This window comes from Narcine bancroftii, chromosome 2 (genome assembly GCF_036971445.1).
Source record: "Narcine bancroftii isolate sNarBan1 chromosome 2, sNarBan1.hap1, whole genome shotgun sequence".
Classification (NCBI taxonomy): domain Eukaryota; kingdom Metazoa; phylum Chordata; class Chondrichthyes; order Torpediniformes; family Narcinidae; genus Narcine; species Narcine bancroftii.
The window spans coordinates 19,678,294-19,697,731 of NC_091470.1; the positions used below are offsets into that span (position 1 = coordinate 19,678,294).

The window sequence follows — 19,438 nt, forward strand, 5'->3', positions numbered from 1 at the left end:
TCAGTAAGGCCTTCGATAAGGTACCACGTGGAAGGTTAGTTAGGAAGGTGCAGTCTTTAGGTATAAATTTTAAGATAGTCAAATGGATTGAACATTGGCTGAAAGGGAGAGGCCAGAGAGTGGTAGTGGATAATTGTCTGTCAGGTTGGAGGCCGGTGACCAGTGGTGTGCCTCAAGGATCTGTATTGGGCCCATTGTTGTTCGTTATATACATTAATGATCTAGATGATGGGGTGGTGAATTGGATTAGTAAATATGCAGACGATACTAAGATAGGTGGAATAGTGGATAATGAAGAAGGTTTTCAAGGATTGCAGAGGGATTTGGGCTGCTTAGAAAAGTGGGCTGAAAAATGGCAGATGGAATTTAATGCTGATAAGTGTGAGGTGCTTCATTTTGGTAAGAAGAATCAGAATAGGACATATGTGGTAAATGGGAGAGCATTGAGGAATACAGAAGAGCAGAAAGATTTAGGAGTGACGGTACATCGTTCCCTGAAGGTAGAAACTCACGTGAATAGGGTGGTGAAGAAGGCTTTTAGTATGCTGGCCTTTATCAATCATTGCATGGAATATAGGAGTTGGGAGGTGATGTTGAGATTGTATAAGACGTTGGTGCGGCCTAATTTGGAGTTCTGTGTGCAGTTCTGGTCGCCTAATTATAGGAAGGATATAAACAGAGTGGAGAGAGTGCAGAGAAGGTTTACCAGAATGTTGCCTGGGTTTAAGCATCTGGAGTATGGGGAGAGATTGGACAGATTGGGTCTTTATTCTTTGGAGCGTAGAAGGTTGAGAGGGGATTTGATAGAAGTATTTAAGATTATGAAAGGGATAGACAGAATGGATGTGGATAGACTATTTCCGTTAAGAGGAGGAAGGTTTAAAACAAGAGGACATGAGTTAAGAATTAAGGGGCAGAGGTTTAGAGGTAACATGAGGGGGAACTTCTTTACTCAGAGAGTGGTAGCTGTGTGGAATGATCTTCCGGGAGAAATAGTGGCGGCGGAGTCAATTGTATTATTTAAGAAAAGGTTGGACAGGTATATGGATGAGAGGAAGATGGAGGGTTATGGGCATTGTGCAGGGAGGTGGGATTAGAAAGGGGTGTTTGGTTCGGTGCGGACTAGAAGGGCCTAATGGCCTGTTTCCGTGCTGTAATTGTTATGTTATGTTAATTATGTTATGATATATAAGGTAGTGCATTATTTTGTGGGGGGGGGGGGTGGGGGGGTGAGGTCATATACCACACTCCTTGAGATGTAATGAGGAACCAAGGTGTATGTCCAAAGATCCCTGAAACACCTAGTTTAAACCACAGTACACAAAACTGCTGGACAAACAGCAGGTCATTCAGCATCCATAGATAGCAAAGGGCAGTCCACGCTTTGGGCCTGAGGTTTTCTTGAGATGTCCTTGTGGACACCTGAATAAGAAGATGGTTGGGATGGGGAAGAGGGAAGAATACCTTGCAGAGAGCAAAAGGAAGATAAGGGGCTAGCTAGGATCTGGAGGAAGGGAGACAGGGATGAGGGAAAGAGAGAGACTGGGGAGGGGGGTAATGGAAATTGGAGAGGTCAATATTGATGCCATCTGGTTGGAAACTGCGCAGATGGAGTACGTTGTTGTTCCTTCAATTTACGCATGGTCTCAATTTGGTAGTACATGAGCCAATGAAGTCAAGTCAAAATTGCAATGGGATGTGGCATTATAATGGTTGGCCACTTAGAAGTCCTTGCTGTTGTAATGGATGGACCGAAGGTGCTCAACGAAACAATTCCCCCAATCTGCGACCAGTTCCCCTCTCTCCTACTTCCCTGATGTGGAGGAAGCCACTTCAGGAACACTTGATCCAGTAAATGACTCTTGACGGATTCACAGGTGAAACTTTGCTTTACTTGAGAGGACTGTTTGGGGCTTTGAATGGTGGCAAGAGAGGAGATGTAGTGGGAACTGTAGTAGTTTTTGTGGTCAAGGTACAGTCATCAATGATTGGTGAGAAGGGATGAGGGGAGGGAAGGGAAGATGTGACTGGTGGTAGAATCCTGTTGTAGCTGATGGAGAATTATATATTGGATGTGGAGGCTGATGGGTTAGTAGGTTAGCTTGATGGGAAGGGGGCTATAATATATAGTCCCATTAAAGTTATCATTCCCTTCTTGTTTCTCTGTTCTCTTCATGTTATCTACCTGATGATGACCTGCCGAAAATCCTCCCATTGTTGTGATGTCCTCTCTCATCAAAAAGGTAGCCCCACCTGCCTTTCCTGCATCTTTATCATACCCATAGCATCTATTGCCTCTGCCAGTCTTGTTCTTCTCTCAGCCTTTGTTATGCCTCTAATATCCAGTCCTCTGAGCCAATCTGCACCCTGAGTTCATCTCCCTCCCTTGGTTTGAAATAAATATGGTTTAAACCACTGGTCTTTCCTCTCTCTCTTTGCAGTTATCCTGCATGTTCTTCCTACTAAACTGGCTCTCTGCCTGCTATATTTGCCCCAACTTCTCATCTGTCTCATCTCTGCTCTGGATCCTACCATCTGCCAATATAGTTTAAAGCCTCCCAAGTAGCAAATCTCTGCTTTGATATTGGTGCTCCTCCATTTCAGGTGCAGCCCATCCCTATTGTACAGGTCGTCTCTGTCCTGGAAGAAATCTCAGTGATCAAAGTATCTGAGACCTTCTCCCTGAATCACCTCATCAGTGTCTAATTCATCTAGCCTACTCTTCCACATCAATGCATGTGGCACTGAGAGTAATCCAGAGATTACTACCCTCACGGTCCTGTTTCTCAGCCTCCTTCCTAAGTCCCTAGATTTACTTCGCAGGATCTCATTGCTTTTCCTATCTATATTGCTGGTGCCAGCGTACACAATGACCTCTACCTGCTCACCCTCCCTTTTAAGATAATTGAAGATGACATTCATATACAGTATGTTGTATAGTACAAAATAAAGAATTAAGGACAGGAATATAATATTTGGTCTTGGCCATTCAATTATCTGCAACTTTGTATCTCCATGTGCCCATTTGGTTCGAACTCCCACCCCTCTCCCTACCCAGTACTTTTATCTAGACAAATACTATCAAATTTGTTCCTGATGTTTTTTTTGGTTGTCTTGCCCTGTTCCTGATTTGCTCTGATCCTTGTGAGAAGTTATTCCCAAATTTCACCTCTGAAAACATAGCCCTGGTTTCAAGATTATTGCTGTCCTGTTCTCGGTGACTCTACCTCCCTTTCAAACATTTAAAGGTAAAGGTTCCATTTTATTGTCACATAATACAACATTTAGAATGTAACATATATGAAAGTCTTCAACTTTTGTCAACTGTAAGGCAGACAGAGAGTCACCACTTTGTCCAGCGTCCCTCACAGAAACCTACAGCATCCAAGCAGACCCATTCCTGCCTGCTCCTGTCCCACCGAACTAGTACTCTATATTTTCTCCCCGGTCCATCCCTCCCCACCTACATCCACGACACCTCACATACCCTCCATCTCCTCAATGACTTCAGATTCCCTGAAACAAATGGCTTCATCTTCACGATAGATATCCAATCCCTCCATGCCTTATCACCCACACAGAATGTCTGAAAGCACTTCGCTTCTTCTTGGACCAAAAACCCAACTACTCTCTACCACCAACGGCAGAACTTGTCCTCACTCTAAATAACCTCCTTTAACTCATCCCACTTCCTCAAATCAAAGGAGAAGCCATGGGTACCCGCATGAGTCCCAGCTACGCCTGCCTGTATGTGGGCTCTGTGAAGCAATCCATGGTGTAAGCCTACACAGGCAAGACCCCTCAACTTTTCCTCTAGTATATCGATGACTACATCAGGGCTGCCTCATGCACCCACGATGAGCTTGTCAACTTCATCCACTTGATCTAAAACTCACATGGTCCATCTCCGATAACACTCTTCCCTTCCTGGATCTCTCTGTCTCCATCTCGGGAAGACAAACTTTCCACCAACATATACTACAAACCCTTCAACTCCCACAACTACCTGGACTACACTTCCTCACACCCTGTCCCCTGCAAAAATTCCATTGCCTTCTCTCAATCTCTCCATCTTCCAGTCCAGATCTTCTGAAATATCTGCCTTCTTCCACAAACGTGGCATCCCCTCTACCACTATCGACTCAGGCGTCACCCACATCTCCTCCATTTCCCACTCATCTGCTTAGCTCCCCCTTTGCCCTCAGATGCAGCAAACAGAATTTCCCCTCATCCTCACTTACCACCCCATCAGCCTCCGCATCGAACACATCATCCACCAGAATTTCTGGCACTTACTACAGGATCCCACCACCAGGCATATCTTTCCCTCTCCTCCACTCTCAGCCCTCTGCAGGGACCACTCCCTCCGTTATTCCGTCATGCAATCATTCAAACCCCCAGCACCTTGCCCTGTGCACACAGGAAATTCAACACTCGCCCCCACGCCTCCTCTCTCACCATGGACCAGGGGCCCAAATAGGCCTTTCAAGATAAGCAACACTTCACTTTTACATCCAGAGGACTTATCTACTGCATCCGGTGCTCCCTTTATGGCATTTTCTACATCAGAGAGACCAATCGCAGATTGGGAGATTGCTTCGCCCATTAGCAACAACGACCTCCCAGTGGCCAACCATTTCAATTCCAAATTCCATTCCTGCGCTCACATGTCTGTCCATGGTTTTGAGTACTGTCCTGCCCTGGCCACCCACAGATTGGGTGAACACCAATGGGCATTCTCCAACCAGATAGCGTGAACTTTACTGCTTTCCACTAAACCTGCTTGCCTTATCTTTCCCCTCCTTTTTTCCTGTCTTTCAAGTTCTTCCACCCACCAAGCCATCCCCTTTCCCCCTTATTGCTGCTGTCCCCTCCCTCCACCTATCATCTCCTGCCTTTGCCCACTTCTCTCCCCCCCCCCCACCCCATTCTTTTGTTCGGATGCCTACCAGCATCTCAAGCTCTCAAGCCTGAAACATCGGTTATCTTACCTTTGCTACATAAAGGACACTGTTGACCTGCTGAGGTTCTCCAGCATATTGTGTTTTTACTACAGCACTTGATGTTCCAAGGAGGTCTCCCCTCCAAGGACTGACCAGTCCTGAGCCTGCTTAGCTTCTGAGATCAGACAATCTCAAGTGTATTCAGGCTATTAGGTGCTGTTCTAATCACCTTAAACACCTCAATTTGGCTTCCATTGTCTATGTACAAGAGAATACAATATTAAATCATTGCATACTTGTTTTAATAATTTGTGATCCATCAAATCATTGCGTATCTTTTCCTTTCCTCTTCAGGTTATGATTGCACCACTTAATTCAACCTCTGTCAGCGATAGGAATGCCTGTAAAGCTGGACTACAGCCAGTTAGCAAGTGGAAAGCTTATACTTTAGCTGGGTATCCAGGTAACGTATATGATTCAACCTGAGCAGATTACAATTTTATAATTTTCATTGAAATATGAATAGAATCATTGTTGATATTATTTAGAATGGCATCTGGCATCTAACTCTATTAGCAGAGATCCATCAGTTTGCAGATTGGATTGAATTGTACTGCACAGAAGGAGGCCATTTGGTCTTGTAGCTGAAGTGATTCTTCTGAAGCTTGGAACTGCATTTTACAATCTTGCACTGAGCTCTTGAATGAAGGTGATTAGGGTCAAGCATCACTGGTCTGAGAACAGAAAGCCTTGACTTGGCTGCTGCAGGCTGTATATGCTGTAATCAGTTAAATTGATCTAGCAGTAAATTAAATGCAAATACTCATTTTTCTGCATCAGCTAAAGGGAATGGTGCTCTGCTGTGTTTGACTAATTTTTTCTTAGGCTCTCATTTTATTCCATGGTTCTTTTCTCTTTTTCTTCTTTTGGCTTGGCTTCGCGGACGAAGATTTATGGAGGGGGTAAAAAGTCCACGTCAGCTGCAGGCTCGTTTGTGGCTGACCAGTCCGATGCGGGACAGGCAGACACGATTGCAGCGGTTGCAAGGGAAAATTGGTTGGTTGGGGTTGGGTGTTGGGTTTTTCCTCCTTTGCCTTTTGTCAGTGAGGTGGGCTCTGCGGTCTTCTTCAAAGGAGGCTGCTGCCCGCCAAACTGTGAGGCGCCAAGATGCACGGTTTGAGGCGTTATCAGCCCACTGGCGGTGGTCAATGTGGCAGGCACCAAGAGATTTCTTTAGGCAGTCCTTGTACCTTTTCTTTGGTGCACCTCTGTCACGGTGGCCAGTGGAGAGCTCGCCATATAATACGATCTTGGGAAGGCGATGGTCCTCCATTCTGGAGACGTGACCCATCCAGCGCAGCTGGATCTTCAGTAGCGTGGACTCGATGCTGTCGACCTCTGCCATCTCGAGTACCTCGACGTTAGGGGTGTGAGCGCTCCATGGTAATGCGCCATCATACCTTTAACTTTGTACTTTGCTGATGTTGGAGCCTTTCTTGTCATCAATAGATGTCATTACAGAATCTGGGAACATTTCCAGACTCACCCTACTTTTTATTTCCTTATTCTTGTGAATACTAGCTAAAATAATACAGTAAAACTCCTGTTATCTGAAATTCAAGCAACTGGCAGCCTTAAGCAACCGGCTAAAAAATCGTGGAAAATAAATAGGTAAAAGGATGTTTAAAATTGGCACACCTTGCCGTTAGTTTGCCAATCATGCAACCTCAAGCAATCTAAAAATCCACTTATCTGGCATCTACCAATTCCCACTGAGTTTTCCTTTTGGTCTGATATGATCCCAAAACATGCAGTTGGCATTTGTCTTGGGTAAACTTATACCTCTCATTTTGATTGTTTGAGATTGGTCACAGTGTTTGAGCTACCGAAAGAAAATAGACACACACACCGAGAGCAGTTCAGTTTATACAAGTCTTTATTACTAAATCTAAAGTTGAACTCACACCTCAATATGCAAGCCCTTCCCAATTATACTTATCAATGCCTGGACTGGTCCCAACTGCTGAAGCGAGGCAACGACTGCACATTTGTATAGGTTGTCAGGGCGCCGGTAGCAGCTTCTCTACCTCCCTCGACCGGGACGTTAGCTGGACTCTCGAAGTTCTTCTTCTTGCTGAGAGATTGCTGAGAGATGTTGCCACCTCTTGGAGAGTCTCAAACTTCAGCAGTGGGACCATGGCTTATATTACCCAAAGGTTGTTTACTTCAGATCTTATCTCTTTGAACAAATGATTTAATTATCTTCAAGGTCTCCTGAGAGTCTGCGACCAACAAAAGACAATTGCATCTCTGGGCCTCATGGTGGAAGTTGGATAATGTCTACTGATTCATATGCATCCCTGGGCCCCATGGTGGAATTTCGATTATGTCTTCTGATGCAACTCCATTTCTTGCATAAGCTGCTCTAAATCCTCCATTGCATTCCACCCCTTGGTCGCAGCCTGTCACTTACAAGACATTTGAGTACAGAAGGAGCGAAAAAGAGAAACTAAAACTATAATAATCACAAAAATAAACAATAATGCGAGCAACCAACGGAGAATATGGTGGCCCAATCCCCCAAATGTACCATTTAACCATGAAAAAGGATTCAAACTATCCTTGTGGGCCATAATACCCAGACACTGAAGCTCACAAACAGATTTTGAAACATGCTTAACAATATCAGATATATTAATGGATACCGGGCCGTGTCCCCCAAGGGCAACTCCCTCGGAACGTCCTCGACATTACAAATCCAATTGCTGGCATCAAAGCAGCGGTTAAGCCAGATCAACAGGAGCACAAGATGAATGACCTGGAACAAATAAGCCTGACATATGTCACTCACGATGCCATAAGCGTTCAGTATTTAAACAAACTAAACCATCCTGTCCCTCAATAGCTACCCACCGAGTGTTACCCTGGGCAGGTGTTACTATTTCCCCTTTTACAGGAGGGCCACTACCTGATGGTGCCACCCATACCTTTTGTCCGGCATTCTCTGGCTCGGAAATGGGGGGGCAATGACTGTTTTTCCTCTGGAATAGGCTGTAGTTCAGAAGCGTGAAGAAGTCGGTGGAAAGGTGTACCTCCCTTCAAAGGGCGATGATTCAAATTGTCGACTGCCTGCTGCAACACCACCCCTTCAGGGTCCCCAGTGGTGTTAACAAACGAATTTGTTCCTTCAGTAAGCCATTCATTCGTTCAACTAACCCGGCAGCCTGTGGGTAATAAGGAATATGGTGTACCCATAAGATACTGTTGTCAGTCGCCCAATCACAGATTGCTTTCCCGGAGAAGTGCGAGCCATTATCAGACTAAATTTCTTCTGGTGCATCATAATGAGAAATTAAATGGTTTAGTTCTTGGATAGTGCTAGCTTGGTCAGCCGTCTTGGTGGGAAAAGCAAAAACCAGGACCGAAAAGGTGTCAACCATTACTAGGACGTAATGTTTACCCATACAGTCTGGCATGGGGCCTATGTAATCAATTTGCCAGACTGCAGCTGAGCGAGCTCCCCGTCTTATTCGGCCATGCGGACCAGGAGGAACGATGCGGGATTTCACAAGCTGGCATGCTGGGTATGTACGCACGACCATGCAGACATCGTCCTGATGGACGGGTAAGGCATGTGTACGGGCCCACATAGCTGATCCCTTCTCCCCCAAATGACCATTCTGTTCGTGTGCCCATCGAGCCAGGGGGACAGTATCAGCACGGCTGATAGTGGCAAGCTGATCTGCTACTGCATTATGTTGTGCCATGTTCGTCGTCGCATTGGTAAGGGCGTCAACGTGATATACCATTATCTCACGATGATGGGAGGCATCCCACAACAGCTGCCACAACTGTTTGTCCCATACTGGGCTGTCATGTACCAGCCAGTCATTCTTTTGCCAATCAGGCATCCATACCACTAGTCCATCAGCCACACCCCAGGAATCAGTAAACAAGCGAAGAGGGTGATCATGGGGGTCTAGTGGTAAAATGACCGCCTTCAACTCAGCATACTGACTGGAGCCACCATCCCCCTCCTCCAATAAGTGAGTTCCTGACCTGGGATAGTAAGCCACCGCCTTCCACTTCTGCTTTCCTTGCACCCACCGGCTGCTACCATCAGTAAACCAGGCGTCCTCTTGTTCTTCTTCCTGTACCATCTCTTCCGCGGCCCCTTGGACCATCACATCATCAATATAACGGTGAATTGAGAGAGAAGGCGATACTGGCACCGTCTCCAAATCACGGGCAATTAGGCTGTGGCAAATAGTGGGAGAGTGTACATAGCCCTGAGGGAGGCGGGTGAAGGTATACTGGCGCCCCTTCAAGGTAAAGGCGAACTGATCCTGTGAGATCTCATCTACAAGAATACTGAAGAAGGCATTAGTGAGATCAATGACAGCACACCATGTTCCTGAGTTCCCAGTAGCAATGTTTTCAATAAGGGTAACTATGTCCGGAGCTGCTGAAGCAAATGGTGGGGCATGTTTGTTCAAAAACGATAGTCAACTGTCATTCTCCAGGAGCCATCCGGCTTCTGGACCGGCCAAACAGGGCTATTAAAGGGCGACGTTGCGAGCCTCACTACCCCTTCTTCTTGCAGAGCATCGATGGTGGCAGTAATCTCTTCCTGCCCCCCAGGGAGGCGATATTGTGGAATGCACACTGGTTTTGGGGGGGGGGGAGGCACCATCACAGGATCCCACTTAGCCCAACCCACCACTAATCTTTTAGTAATAGTCCAAATTCCAAATGCAAATACCCCTTGGCTAGTATTAAGGGCCGTACCGGCCAACATATTCATACCCAGAATACACTCGTCAGTGGCAGCCACCAGGGCATGTAACCATATAGGGCAGGGGTGTCAAACTCAAATTCACGGAGGGCCAAAATTAAAAACTTGGACTAAGTTGAGGGCCGAACTAAATATTTATTGAAAATTTTCAACAACATCTGCATGTTTTCTCTTCTTTCAACATATGTAATGTTAAACTTTAGGATATAACTTTAGGAGGATAATGTTACAGGTCAGGAGTAGGTAGCTCAAGTTCACCCTTTGCTTGACCTGAGGGAAACCTATTTGGTCCCTGTGGAGATGTAGTCAGCATTCACAGGCTGTGTCCATTTTGGCCTGCATCAGGACTCAGCATTTCCTGCTCACTCATCAGGCTCTAGGCCTCTATTCACCCTCGACCCACCATCCCTCTACCTGACCAGTCCTTTACCCAACCTCTACTCACCCCTCACTCCACTCGCTCTGCCTCTACCCACCCCACCCCATCATATACACGCCCCTCTACTGCCTCTCCCCTCAACCTGTTCCTCCCTCTACCCGTCTCTCATCCTCTAATCACCCCTCCCCTACTTGCCCTGCCCCTTCCCTTTTACCTCTTCCATATCCACACCTCCTTCTACTCATCCCTCCCTCTAACTGCCCCTCGCACCACCATAACTTCCCCTGCCCATTACTCCTCACCTACACCCTCTGCCCACCCCTGCTTACCCACCCACTCAGGCCCAGCGCGCTGCCGATCAGCCTTTGCGGAACAGCGGGGGCCGTGCGCAGCCTGCCATGTCTGTCGCGCCGACAGGAAATCACAGACGCTCGCCAATCCACCACACCGCTCGACAGGTGGGAGAAGTGACTGGTTGTGCGGGGAGCCTTCCAACTGGCTTGCCGGCTGATGACATCGACAGACTTCTCATGTTACAATTTTGTTTTCCCCATTCTCAAAGTTTGCACGGTCAACCTGCAACACTCTTGCTCCCTCCGCATCCCGTGGATCTGATGCCCGGGTGTTGTTAGGATTCCCAGCGGTAGGTTTGTGGAACTTTACCATTCTGGATTCCTTTTTGAGAATATTCTGGCCATCTTTTAAGGGGGGTGGTTTTAGGGGGGAGGGGATAGTTAGGGGGTGGGGAAGGATGTGCAATGAGAGGTAGGATGGTGGGGCTTCGGCTCTCGCTGCAGGGCGGGCCACCTCTAATACATTTTTGAAATGATCTTGCGGGCCAAATATAATTATATCTTTGTCCCGCGGGCCAGAGTTTGACATGTGTGATATAGGGGAAGGGCCATCTCCCACCGTGGCGCGGACTTTTATTTCCTTCGCCAGGGTGATCGCTCCTCCCATCCCCTCTATTCGAAATGTTGGTCCAGTCCAGAGGTCAGGGTTACCCGGAATCACCGAGTGCTCCGCACCGATATCAACCAAGGCCAAATATTGGCGGTCATTACCCCCACCCCAATGGACTATTAACGGTATGTAGGGCCGTGCGTCCCCGTGTATCCACCGTATCTCAATGGACTAGACACGGGGGCCCTGCCCACACCCTCATGCTTTAGTAGGGTTCGGGGGTTTCCAGGCCCACATGCCACTATTATCCATAAGAGCCTTTTTAACCATTTGTTGTATCTCATCACGGGTAACTGGAGCAAGAGAAGCTGGCTCAGTGGGAGCAGCAGTGGGAGCAGAAGGCACAGCTGGGCCAGGAGGACTCAACAGTTGGGGAAGATGTTCTCCTGCCTTATAAAGGGCATAAAGGACCGCAGTAGGTTTCCCATCAATATCACTTTTAGGTACGCCTAGCTTTAACAAGATTAGAAAAAGGTCCTTTCTTGTCGGTCCGTTATTAGCAGCAGGCCCTCTCCTTTCATCCTGCTTGTCTGATTTAACCTGGGCTGTACGTGAGTGGATTTTACCTCCCAACTCTAATTCTTTAAGCCCAGATAAGGCGTGCACCGCCTCAGACACAGGGTGCCCAATTAGCGGACTAGTTACGGACAGAACCAGTCCCCGTACAGTGGGTGGGGCAGAACGAACCAATCTGGTATGCATTCCAGCTGTGAATATCTCTTCATCAGGGCTTCCCCCATGTACCCACAGCCTCAAACGCCCTGCATACAAGGCAGAGGCCAGGGCCTGCTGACGAATTACTGCTATACCCTCCTCTGGGGTGCCCCAATTGTTCTGTAAATGTAAATCCCAATCTACTGGTGATGGGTATACTCGTAGCAGGGCATCCCCTAGAGTGGCAAGTAAGTAATCCACCTCTCTTCCTCTACCCTGCAGCTCAGCAGTGACCCGGATATCAGTAGTCAATGTTCCTAATCCCAACAATTCCTCAGGGGTTAAATGTACATTACCCCCTCCTTGCTCCCAAACACGCAGGAGCCAGGCTGCCAGAGTTTCTCCTGCCTTTTGCCTGAATCGATCTCCAATGGCAGCCAGCTCTTTTATAGAGAAGTCACGGATCATTGACTGTTCTTGACCTCTGCTCCCACTTTGCCCACAGGGTCCTTTGCTCAGTGGACGGGACGAGGCCTCGGCCATTCCGTAGAGGGGATGGGCCATTGAGCATAAGCAGGGGTTCGGGTATTTTCCCCTGGGTCCTCTTGGGAGATCGGGGTATCTATCCCTTCATTCTCTTCCCTTACATCATCCCCCCTTTCGTCTGTTTGGGAAGTCTGCTGCCTTATGGGGCGGGCGTGAACAACAGGTGGAGAGGGCAGTATGTTAGGCACATGCTGAGGAGTATCTGCATTATTACCATGGTCATCTTTCCAGATATTCCTGCCCCATTCATCAATTACATTAGGATCGTCACCATTCCTTATCATGGCACGAATACGATGTGGGTCGGGTTTTACTCCATGCCTTTCTTTATCTGCACAGAGCTGCTGCCGGAGTTTAATATTACGGCAGATCGTTTGGACATGCTTATCCTCACATTCTTTGGCTCGGTCCTGACTGGTGCAAACAATCTCACTCATCATGGAACAGCTTTGTTGCAGGGCTTCTAGCTCCTCTAGTTGCTCTCTCTTAAGCTGAGATTCTACTTCTCGCTGAACTAATTCTGCTTCACGCTGAACGGAGTGGCGTAAGGCTGTGGCCAGCGTCCCCTTTTTACCAGGAAATTTACTTTCTCGAAGGAGAGTGGCAACCCGCTCTCCCAGAGGTGCACTTGATGGGTCTAACTTCTCATCCCAACTAATAGGTGGTCCCAACAAAGACAGGGTATTGGCCAACATGCCAAACCCATCGTCTTTGGAAGTCCATCCTGGAATCAAGAACTGCTCAGGGCTCACCTCTTTCTTTCGGCGAAACATCTTGAGACCAACCCTGCTTGCTGCGCCAATTGTCTTGGATAAATTTATACCTCTCATTTTGATCGTTTTAGATTGGTCACAGTGTTTGAACTACCGAAAGAAAATAGACATACACCGAGAGCAGTTCAGTTTATACAAGTCTTTATTACTAAATCTAAAGCTGAATTCACACTACAATATGCAAGCCCTTCCCAATTGTACTTATCAGTGCCTGGACTGGTCCCAACTGCCGAAGCGAGGCAACGACTGCACACTTGTATAGGTTGTCGGGGCGCCGGTAGCAGCTTCTCTACCTCCCTCGACTGGGACGTTAGCTGGACTCTTGAAGTTCTTCTTGCTGAGAGATGTTGCCACCTTGCTGAGAGATGTTGCCACCTTGCTGAGAGATGTTGCCACCTCTTGGAGAGTCTCAAACTTCAGCAGTGGGACCATGGCTTACATTACCCAAAGGTTGTTTACTTCAGATCTTATCTCTTTGAACAAATGACGTATAAGGGTATTAAAGGTTACGGAGAGAAGGCGGGGACGGGGTACTGAACTTTAAGATTAGCCATGATCTCGTTGAATGGCGGAGCAGGCTCGAAGGGTCGAATGACCTACTCCTGCTCCTATCTTCTATGTTTCTATTTAATTATCTTCAAGGTCTCCTGACAGTCTGTGACCAACAAAAGTCAACTGCATCTCTGGGCCTCATGGTGGAAGTTGGATAATGGCTACTGATTCATATGCATCCCTGGGCCCCATGGTGGAATTTTGATTATGTCTTCTTGATGCAACTGCATTTCTTGCATAAGCTGTCTAAATCCTCCATTACAGCATTGAAAGGAATAACGTTTAATAGTGCTGCATTTTCTAAGGAGTAAAAATCATTGATTAAGAATGATTAATTTTGGGCATTTATAAAGAATTAATTGCTTAATTGTAGTTTTGACAGTCTGTCTATAGCTTGTTTTTCCTCAAATTAAAATTCTGCTCTACAAATATTGCATCAAAGGCGTGTAATCTCCAGCAGAGACTAAAAGGGTGTAGCAGCCACCTGGGAGTGGAAAATACCTTTTGATCCCCTAGCATAGAACCTTGAAAGACTCCAATGAAGTCTTAAATCTGAAGAATTTTTCATATAAGCATTGCATAATAGTTAAAATCAAAATTCCTAATAACTGGAGAAAGTGTGAATGTGAACTTGTACAGTAGGCATGAGCTGAATTTTATTTACAAGAACATGGTAACAGAATGTATGATGGTTATACTGTGTAAAAAGCAGAAATAAATTACCTTTGTCTTAATGTAGAGCACTTGACCAGACCATTCTCCAGGAAAACATATCTTAGTGTACATTGAATTGGGCAAACCTAAAAATCTGTCTGAAAAGAAAGCTGTTTCTTACCAAGCACTTTATCATGAAACCCACGTTTGTTGTTTAGACTTTGATGTTTTGTCAAGACATATTCATGGCTGATTATAAATCACAGCTTTAGAACTATTGTACTGTTACAGCCACAAGTCCTATTGAGCTTCCAGTGTTTTGAATATATTCATCAATAGGCGGACCAGATGAGGAAGGGCATTTGATGATAGTTCATCTTTGGTTAGCCTTTGTCGTGTCTTAAAAATGCAAAATACTGTTGTTGCTGGAAATGTAATATTTTTTAACAAAAAATTATAGAAGTACTTGTCAGCATTTGTCGAGAGAGAAACAGGGTTTGTCTTTCAGATTAATGATTTTTTATTTGATCTCCCATATCTATTTTTGGTTGCCATTAAGAAAAATAATGATTTCTGTGGTGCAAATGGAAGTTTCTATGTATTATTTGAAAATATTTTTCCATAAATTACTTATCATTCTGTCGATCCATTTCTGTCTTTCACTCAGGATTCATGTTCATTTTGGATCCTTTTCTTCCTGGATGGCAGTGTTACTGGGCTAAGCAGTGTTTGAAAACCTACCCTCGGAAGCCAAACATTTGCAACTTAGACCTTCATATGTCACCAGGGGAAACCAAGGACCTGTGGGAGCAAAGCAAAGAGCGCCTCAGGTAAAAGCCACAAAATGTTGATTGATAATCCAAAGTGAGATAGCCAATTTCCCTCCATTCAGCTGACCTGTGCCTCAACACATCTGTTGAAACCCCTGTTCCTGTCTTTATCAACTGAAAATTTGACTGTTCCAGCACGATCGCAGTTGACCTCTCTTGTTCTACTCTTTGCAAATCAGTCATCTGTAACTCTGCCTTTGTCTATCTTGCACCAAGTTACATTCACTCATCACTCATTATAAAGCACTGGTGAAACCTCACTTGGGAGTATTGTGAGCAGGTTTGGGCTCCTCGTTTAAGAAAAGACGTTCTGATGTTGGAGAGGGTTCAAACAAAGTTCACAAGGGTGCTTCTGGGAATGAGTTATCATATTATGTTGTCTGATTGTTTTAATTTACCCATGGATTAGTTACCTGAAAACGGACATCATCAACATACTCTTTATTTATATCAGAAAGTATAACTAAAGGATTCAGCCAGTGGTTGACTTTTCAAGTTTCTTTTGTTCTAATAGCAAGTGAAGGTGGGTGGGGAATGATGGAAACTTTTCGAATGTTGAAAGATGTGGACAGAGTTGTGGTAGAAAGCTTGATTCCCATGGTGGGAGAGTCTAAGAGGGCATAACTTCAGCATTGAAGGGCATCCATTTAGAACAGAAATATGGCAGAATTTCTTCAGCCAGAAGATGGTAAATTTGTGGAATTTGTTACCACAGGCATTTGTGGAGGCCAGATCATTGGGTGCATTTAAGATGGAGATTGATAGGTTCTTCATTAGCCAGAGCATCAAAGGTTATGGAGAAAAGGCCTAGAAGTGGGCTGAGTGGGAAAATAGATCAGCTCAATATTAAATGGTGGGGCAGGCTCGATGGTCTGAATAGCCTATTTCTGCTCCTGTGTCTTATGATCTTGTATAAAATTCAGAAAGAGTTAGACAAGATGGAGACAGAAAGGGTGATTCCACTGGTTGGTGAGAATAGACTGGGGACCAAGTGTCAAGATTTGGGGGAGTAGATTTCAGTTCCTATGTCTTATGGTCTTATCACATCAATGTTCACTGGCTCCTAGTTGAGCGATGACTTGATTTTAACGGTTTCACAGCCTTGATATCCATGTTCCTGCAATACTACAGCCTATTGTCATCCACATTGATGGCTGTGCTTTTAGTTGCCAGAGCTTTGGATTTTTTCCCCCGAATGCCTCTGGTTCTCTACCTCTTTCCTCTTATAACACAACTATTTTTACCAAACTCTCCTGACATCTTCCATAAATTCCTTTTGGTGTAGCTTATGAATTAGTTTGATAATTCTCCCATGGAATGCTTTTCTGAAGTTTACCTTCCATGCAGTACCATCTAAATAGAGTAAGTTTTTTTTTCCCTCAGTGACTTGGAGCCTGTGAAAAGATTCATCAAAGTACTAAATGATTAAGAATTTAGCTGCACAGTGAAAATAAATCATAAAAATATTTGCAGTGAGCTGGCAAGATATTCTTTATTATGTTGTCTGATTGTTTTCATTTACCCATGGATTAGTTACCTAAAAACAGACATATATCAGAGAGTATAACTGAAGGATTCAGCCAATGGTTGACTATCCAAGTTCCTTTTGTTCTAATAGCAAGTGAAAGCAAGTAAACCAAATACTTGTCCCATAAGGAAAGAGAAATAACAGTAGAAAGAGATCATCCATCAAACTGGCGAAAGGGGAAGAGGTTGAGATGTAGAGAAGGCTCTGCCAAAGCACACATGCTGTTTTCAATTCACCAGCCAATGGTTTATGGCATTGTTTCTTATATCGTCTATGCTTTAATCTGCTGTTAACATTATATTCTTGTAGTGTTCCTCGATTTGAATTTATGAGACATGTTCTGTGTGAATTGAAATAAGTATTTGAGGCCCAAATCAATTACTCCTGGAGGGAGGCAGAGGCAGACTTTGGATAATGGCTGCCAAAATTTAGAGGAGCAAATCATTAATAATGGAAGAAATAGAATGGTAAAAGTAATGGGACATATACCACGTCTAGAGAGACAAACACATCTCCCCCCCAAAAAATCCTCTACTAAGACGAAAACACAATCATAAAATTATCCGTTGATCCTACTGTTTTTTCAAGGCTTATAAACCCTGGTGACTCCAAACAGATTTACAACCTGATTACTCAGTATTGTGCCAAGCTTATCAAAGATCAGAAAACCTCATCACAGACTGTTGAATCTTTGCCCTATGACCATGGGAAATAAAAATCATGTATCGAAAGCTTACAATGTGTCCCCTGGCACCTGAAAAGAGTCAAATTTGTTTTAATATTGCTTTTTCAATTCCACCTACTTCTATCTACATGTAATAGTTAAAGTGGGATCCGTGACTGGTTGAGTCTCGACCAAATTACTGCACTGTAAGATGTGCAACTTGAGAGATGTTCAGTTTTCAGTGCTTAAAAAACAGAATGATAAAACTCCTATGTTGCTTCACAAGGAAAGCATTTTTCAATCATTTATGGAGAAAGATGAAGAGAATTTTCTGCAATTAATTTTCAGAATGACATACAATTGCAGTTAAAAACATATGTCCTTTTATTCCATGAATTTCCATATTATTGTGCCTAGGGCTAAAAAGCTTATGAAAGCTGGTGAGAAGAAATAAATTTTTATTGTCTGATGTCCTAACGTAACTTATGTCACAACAAATTTCCCTTTATGGTAAAGATCATTATTGCATTTCAAATTGAAACTTGCTAAATTTATACTTGAAAGCAACAGTTTATATACTAATTTATCATACTGTGTAAACATTCTAGATTCTCATCTTCATTTCCTAATGCCATTAAACCATGTAGTATGTGCCCTCTGAAGTAAAATTTGGGGAATTGAATTGTTTTATCTCCCACTGAAACTAAATGTAGTTATAGAAGAGACTTTTTTTCATAAGATATCAAAAGAGCTGATAGGTGTCTTACACTCTGCACTGCTAAAACCTAGCTCTAGATATATGCCCCCCCCCCCCCCAAAATTTTTGTGTTGAGCTGTGTTGCTGCATTCACAGAGGAAGCACAGGTTAGCGGATGTACAACATGATTACATCACTGTGCTTTATTTTGCTGAACACAAAAGAAAAATATTGCATATGTTGAAAATGCACAGCTTCCTGGAGAGAGAAAAACAAAATTAATGTTTCAGTTGATATTTAATCGGAACTTACTTTCTTCCCAGATGCTGGGTCCAACCTGCTCAGCATTTATAGCATTTTCTGTTTTTCAGTATTAGATCTTTCATATATCTTTTAGGGACCATTTATAAAATTGACACTATCTGAATAGATGCGATGTATTTTGTTTTAAAAGCCACGTGAGATAACACATTTGACTAGGACTATTTGATGGCAGTTTAAATTACATCAGCTGCTAATTAACATTGAGGAACTGTATAGAAAATTAAGACCTAATTTTAAAATGTGTCCCATGACTGTACCAGTTGCTCTAAAGGACGGTGATAACTGATTGTCACATAAGTAATCATTCCTTGGTTATCTAAATATAATGTGAGAACCTAATCTTTTTTTCGTGAACTTGCTGCCCATATTAAATTCATACAAGCATAATTTGAAATTGAAAAGGCGAATGTGGAATTGCATGACAGCAAACCAGCGAGGGTCTCAGTGGCTGAGGGACCCACAAAGGCTGCTAGTGACTTGCCTTCAAAGGACACAAACAGGATGCGATTGCTGGAGACTGGCTCAAGGAAAAAAGAAATCAGAGCCAGGATTTGAAAAGGTGCAAGAAGGGCTCCCAAAGAGCCTCAAGCTCTGAAGGCTTTCTGATTGTGTCGGGAGTTTGGATCTGGAGCTCAGGTTGCCTAGAAATTGAACAGGAGTCTATGTGACTGTAGAGGCTGCAGGAGAACTGAAGGCTAATCCATGGACACTCAGTGACTCTCTTTTGCTTTGCTTTCTCTCCTGCTCTAAGGGGTGCCAAGGAACACTAATGGTGACTCTTTTTCTGCCTCACTGCAGGCAGAAGGCAATTTTGTGTAATATAAATATTCTGATCTATTACAATACAATAAGGGAATCTTGAATTTACTTGAATAGTCTTGCAACTTGGCCAGAAAGTCAAGAACTTTATAAATGCAAGCAGTCCCTAAGAGTTGATTGCCTCATGACATGCTCTGATATTAAAAGTGCCATATTGTGTTTTTTAGAGAAACAAAAATATTAAAAATCGTTTGACTGCAAGACCAGTAATTTTTGCACTTTCTAATCAATAGAACTAATTCCAATTTTGTGACCAAGTACATTATCTAATCCTTTGCTTGCATCTCCTTTCTTCTCCCAGACCCATAAACCTTACC

General features: G+C 44.3%; 1 protein-coding gene across 4 annotated transcripts in view; it reads left to right on the forward strand.

Moving 5' to 3' along the window:
- Positions 1 to 19,438, forward strand: part of alkbh1 (alkB homolog 1, histone H2A dioxygenase) — a 65,518-nt gene that overhangs the window by 30,703 nt on the left and 15,377 nt on the right. For 3 of the 4 annotated variants that reach the window (XM_069916028.1, XM_069916029.1, XM_069916030.1), the window contains exons 2-3: positions 5,298 to 5,406; positions 14,927 to 15,089. In XM_069916028.1, the coding sequence (XP_069772129.1) occupies positions 5,298 to 5,406; positions 14,927 to 15,089 (272 nt within the window). The remainder of the gene's footprint in view (positions 1 to 5,297; positions 5,407 to 14,926; positions 15,090 to 19,438) is intronic. The other variant, XM_069916031.1, reaches the window with a different exon arrangement.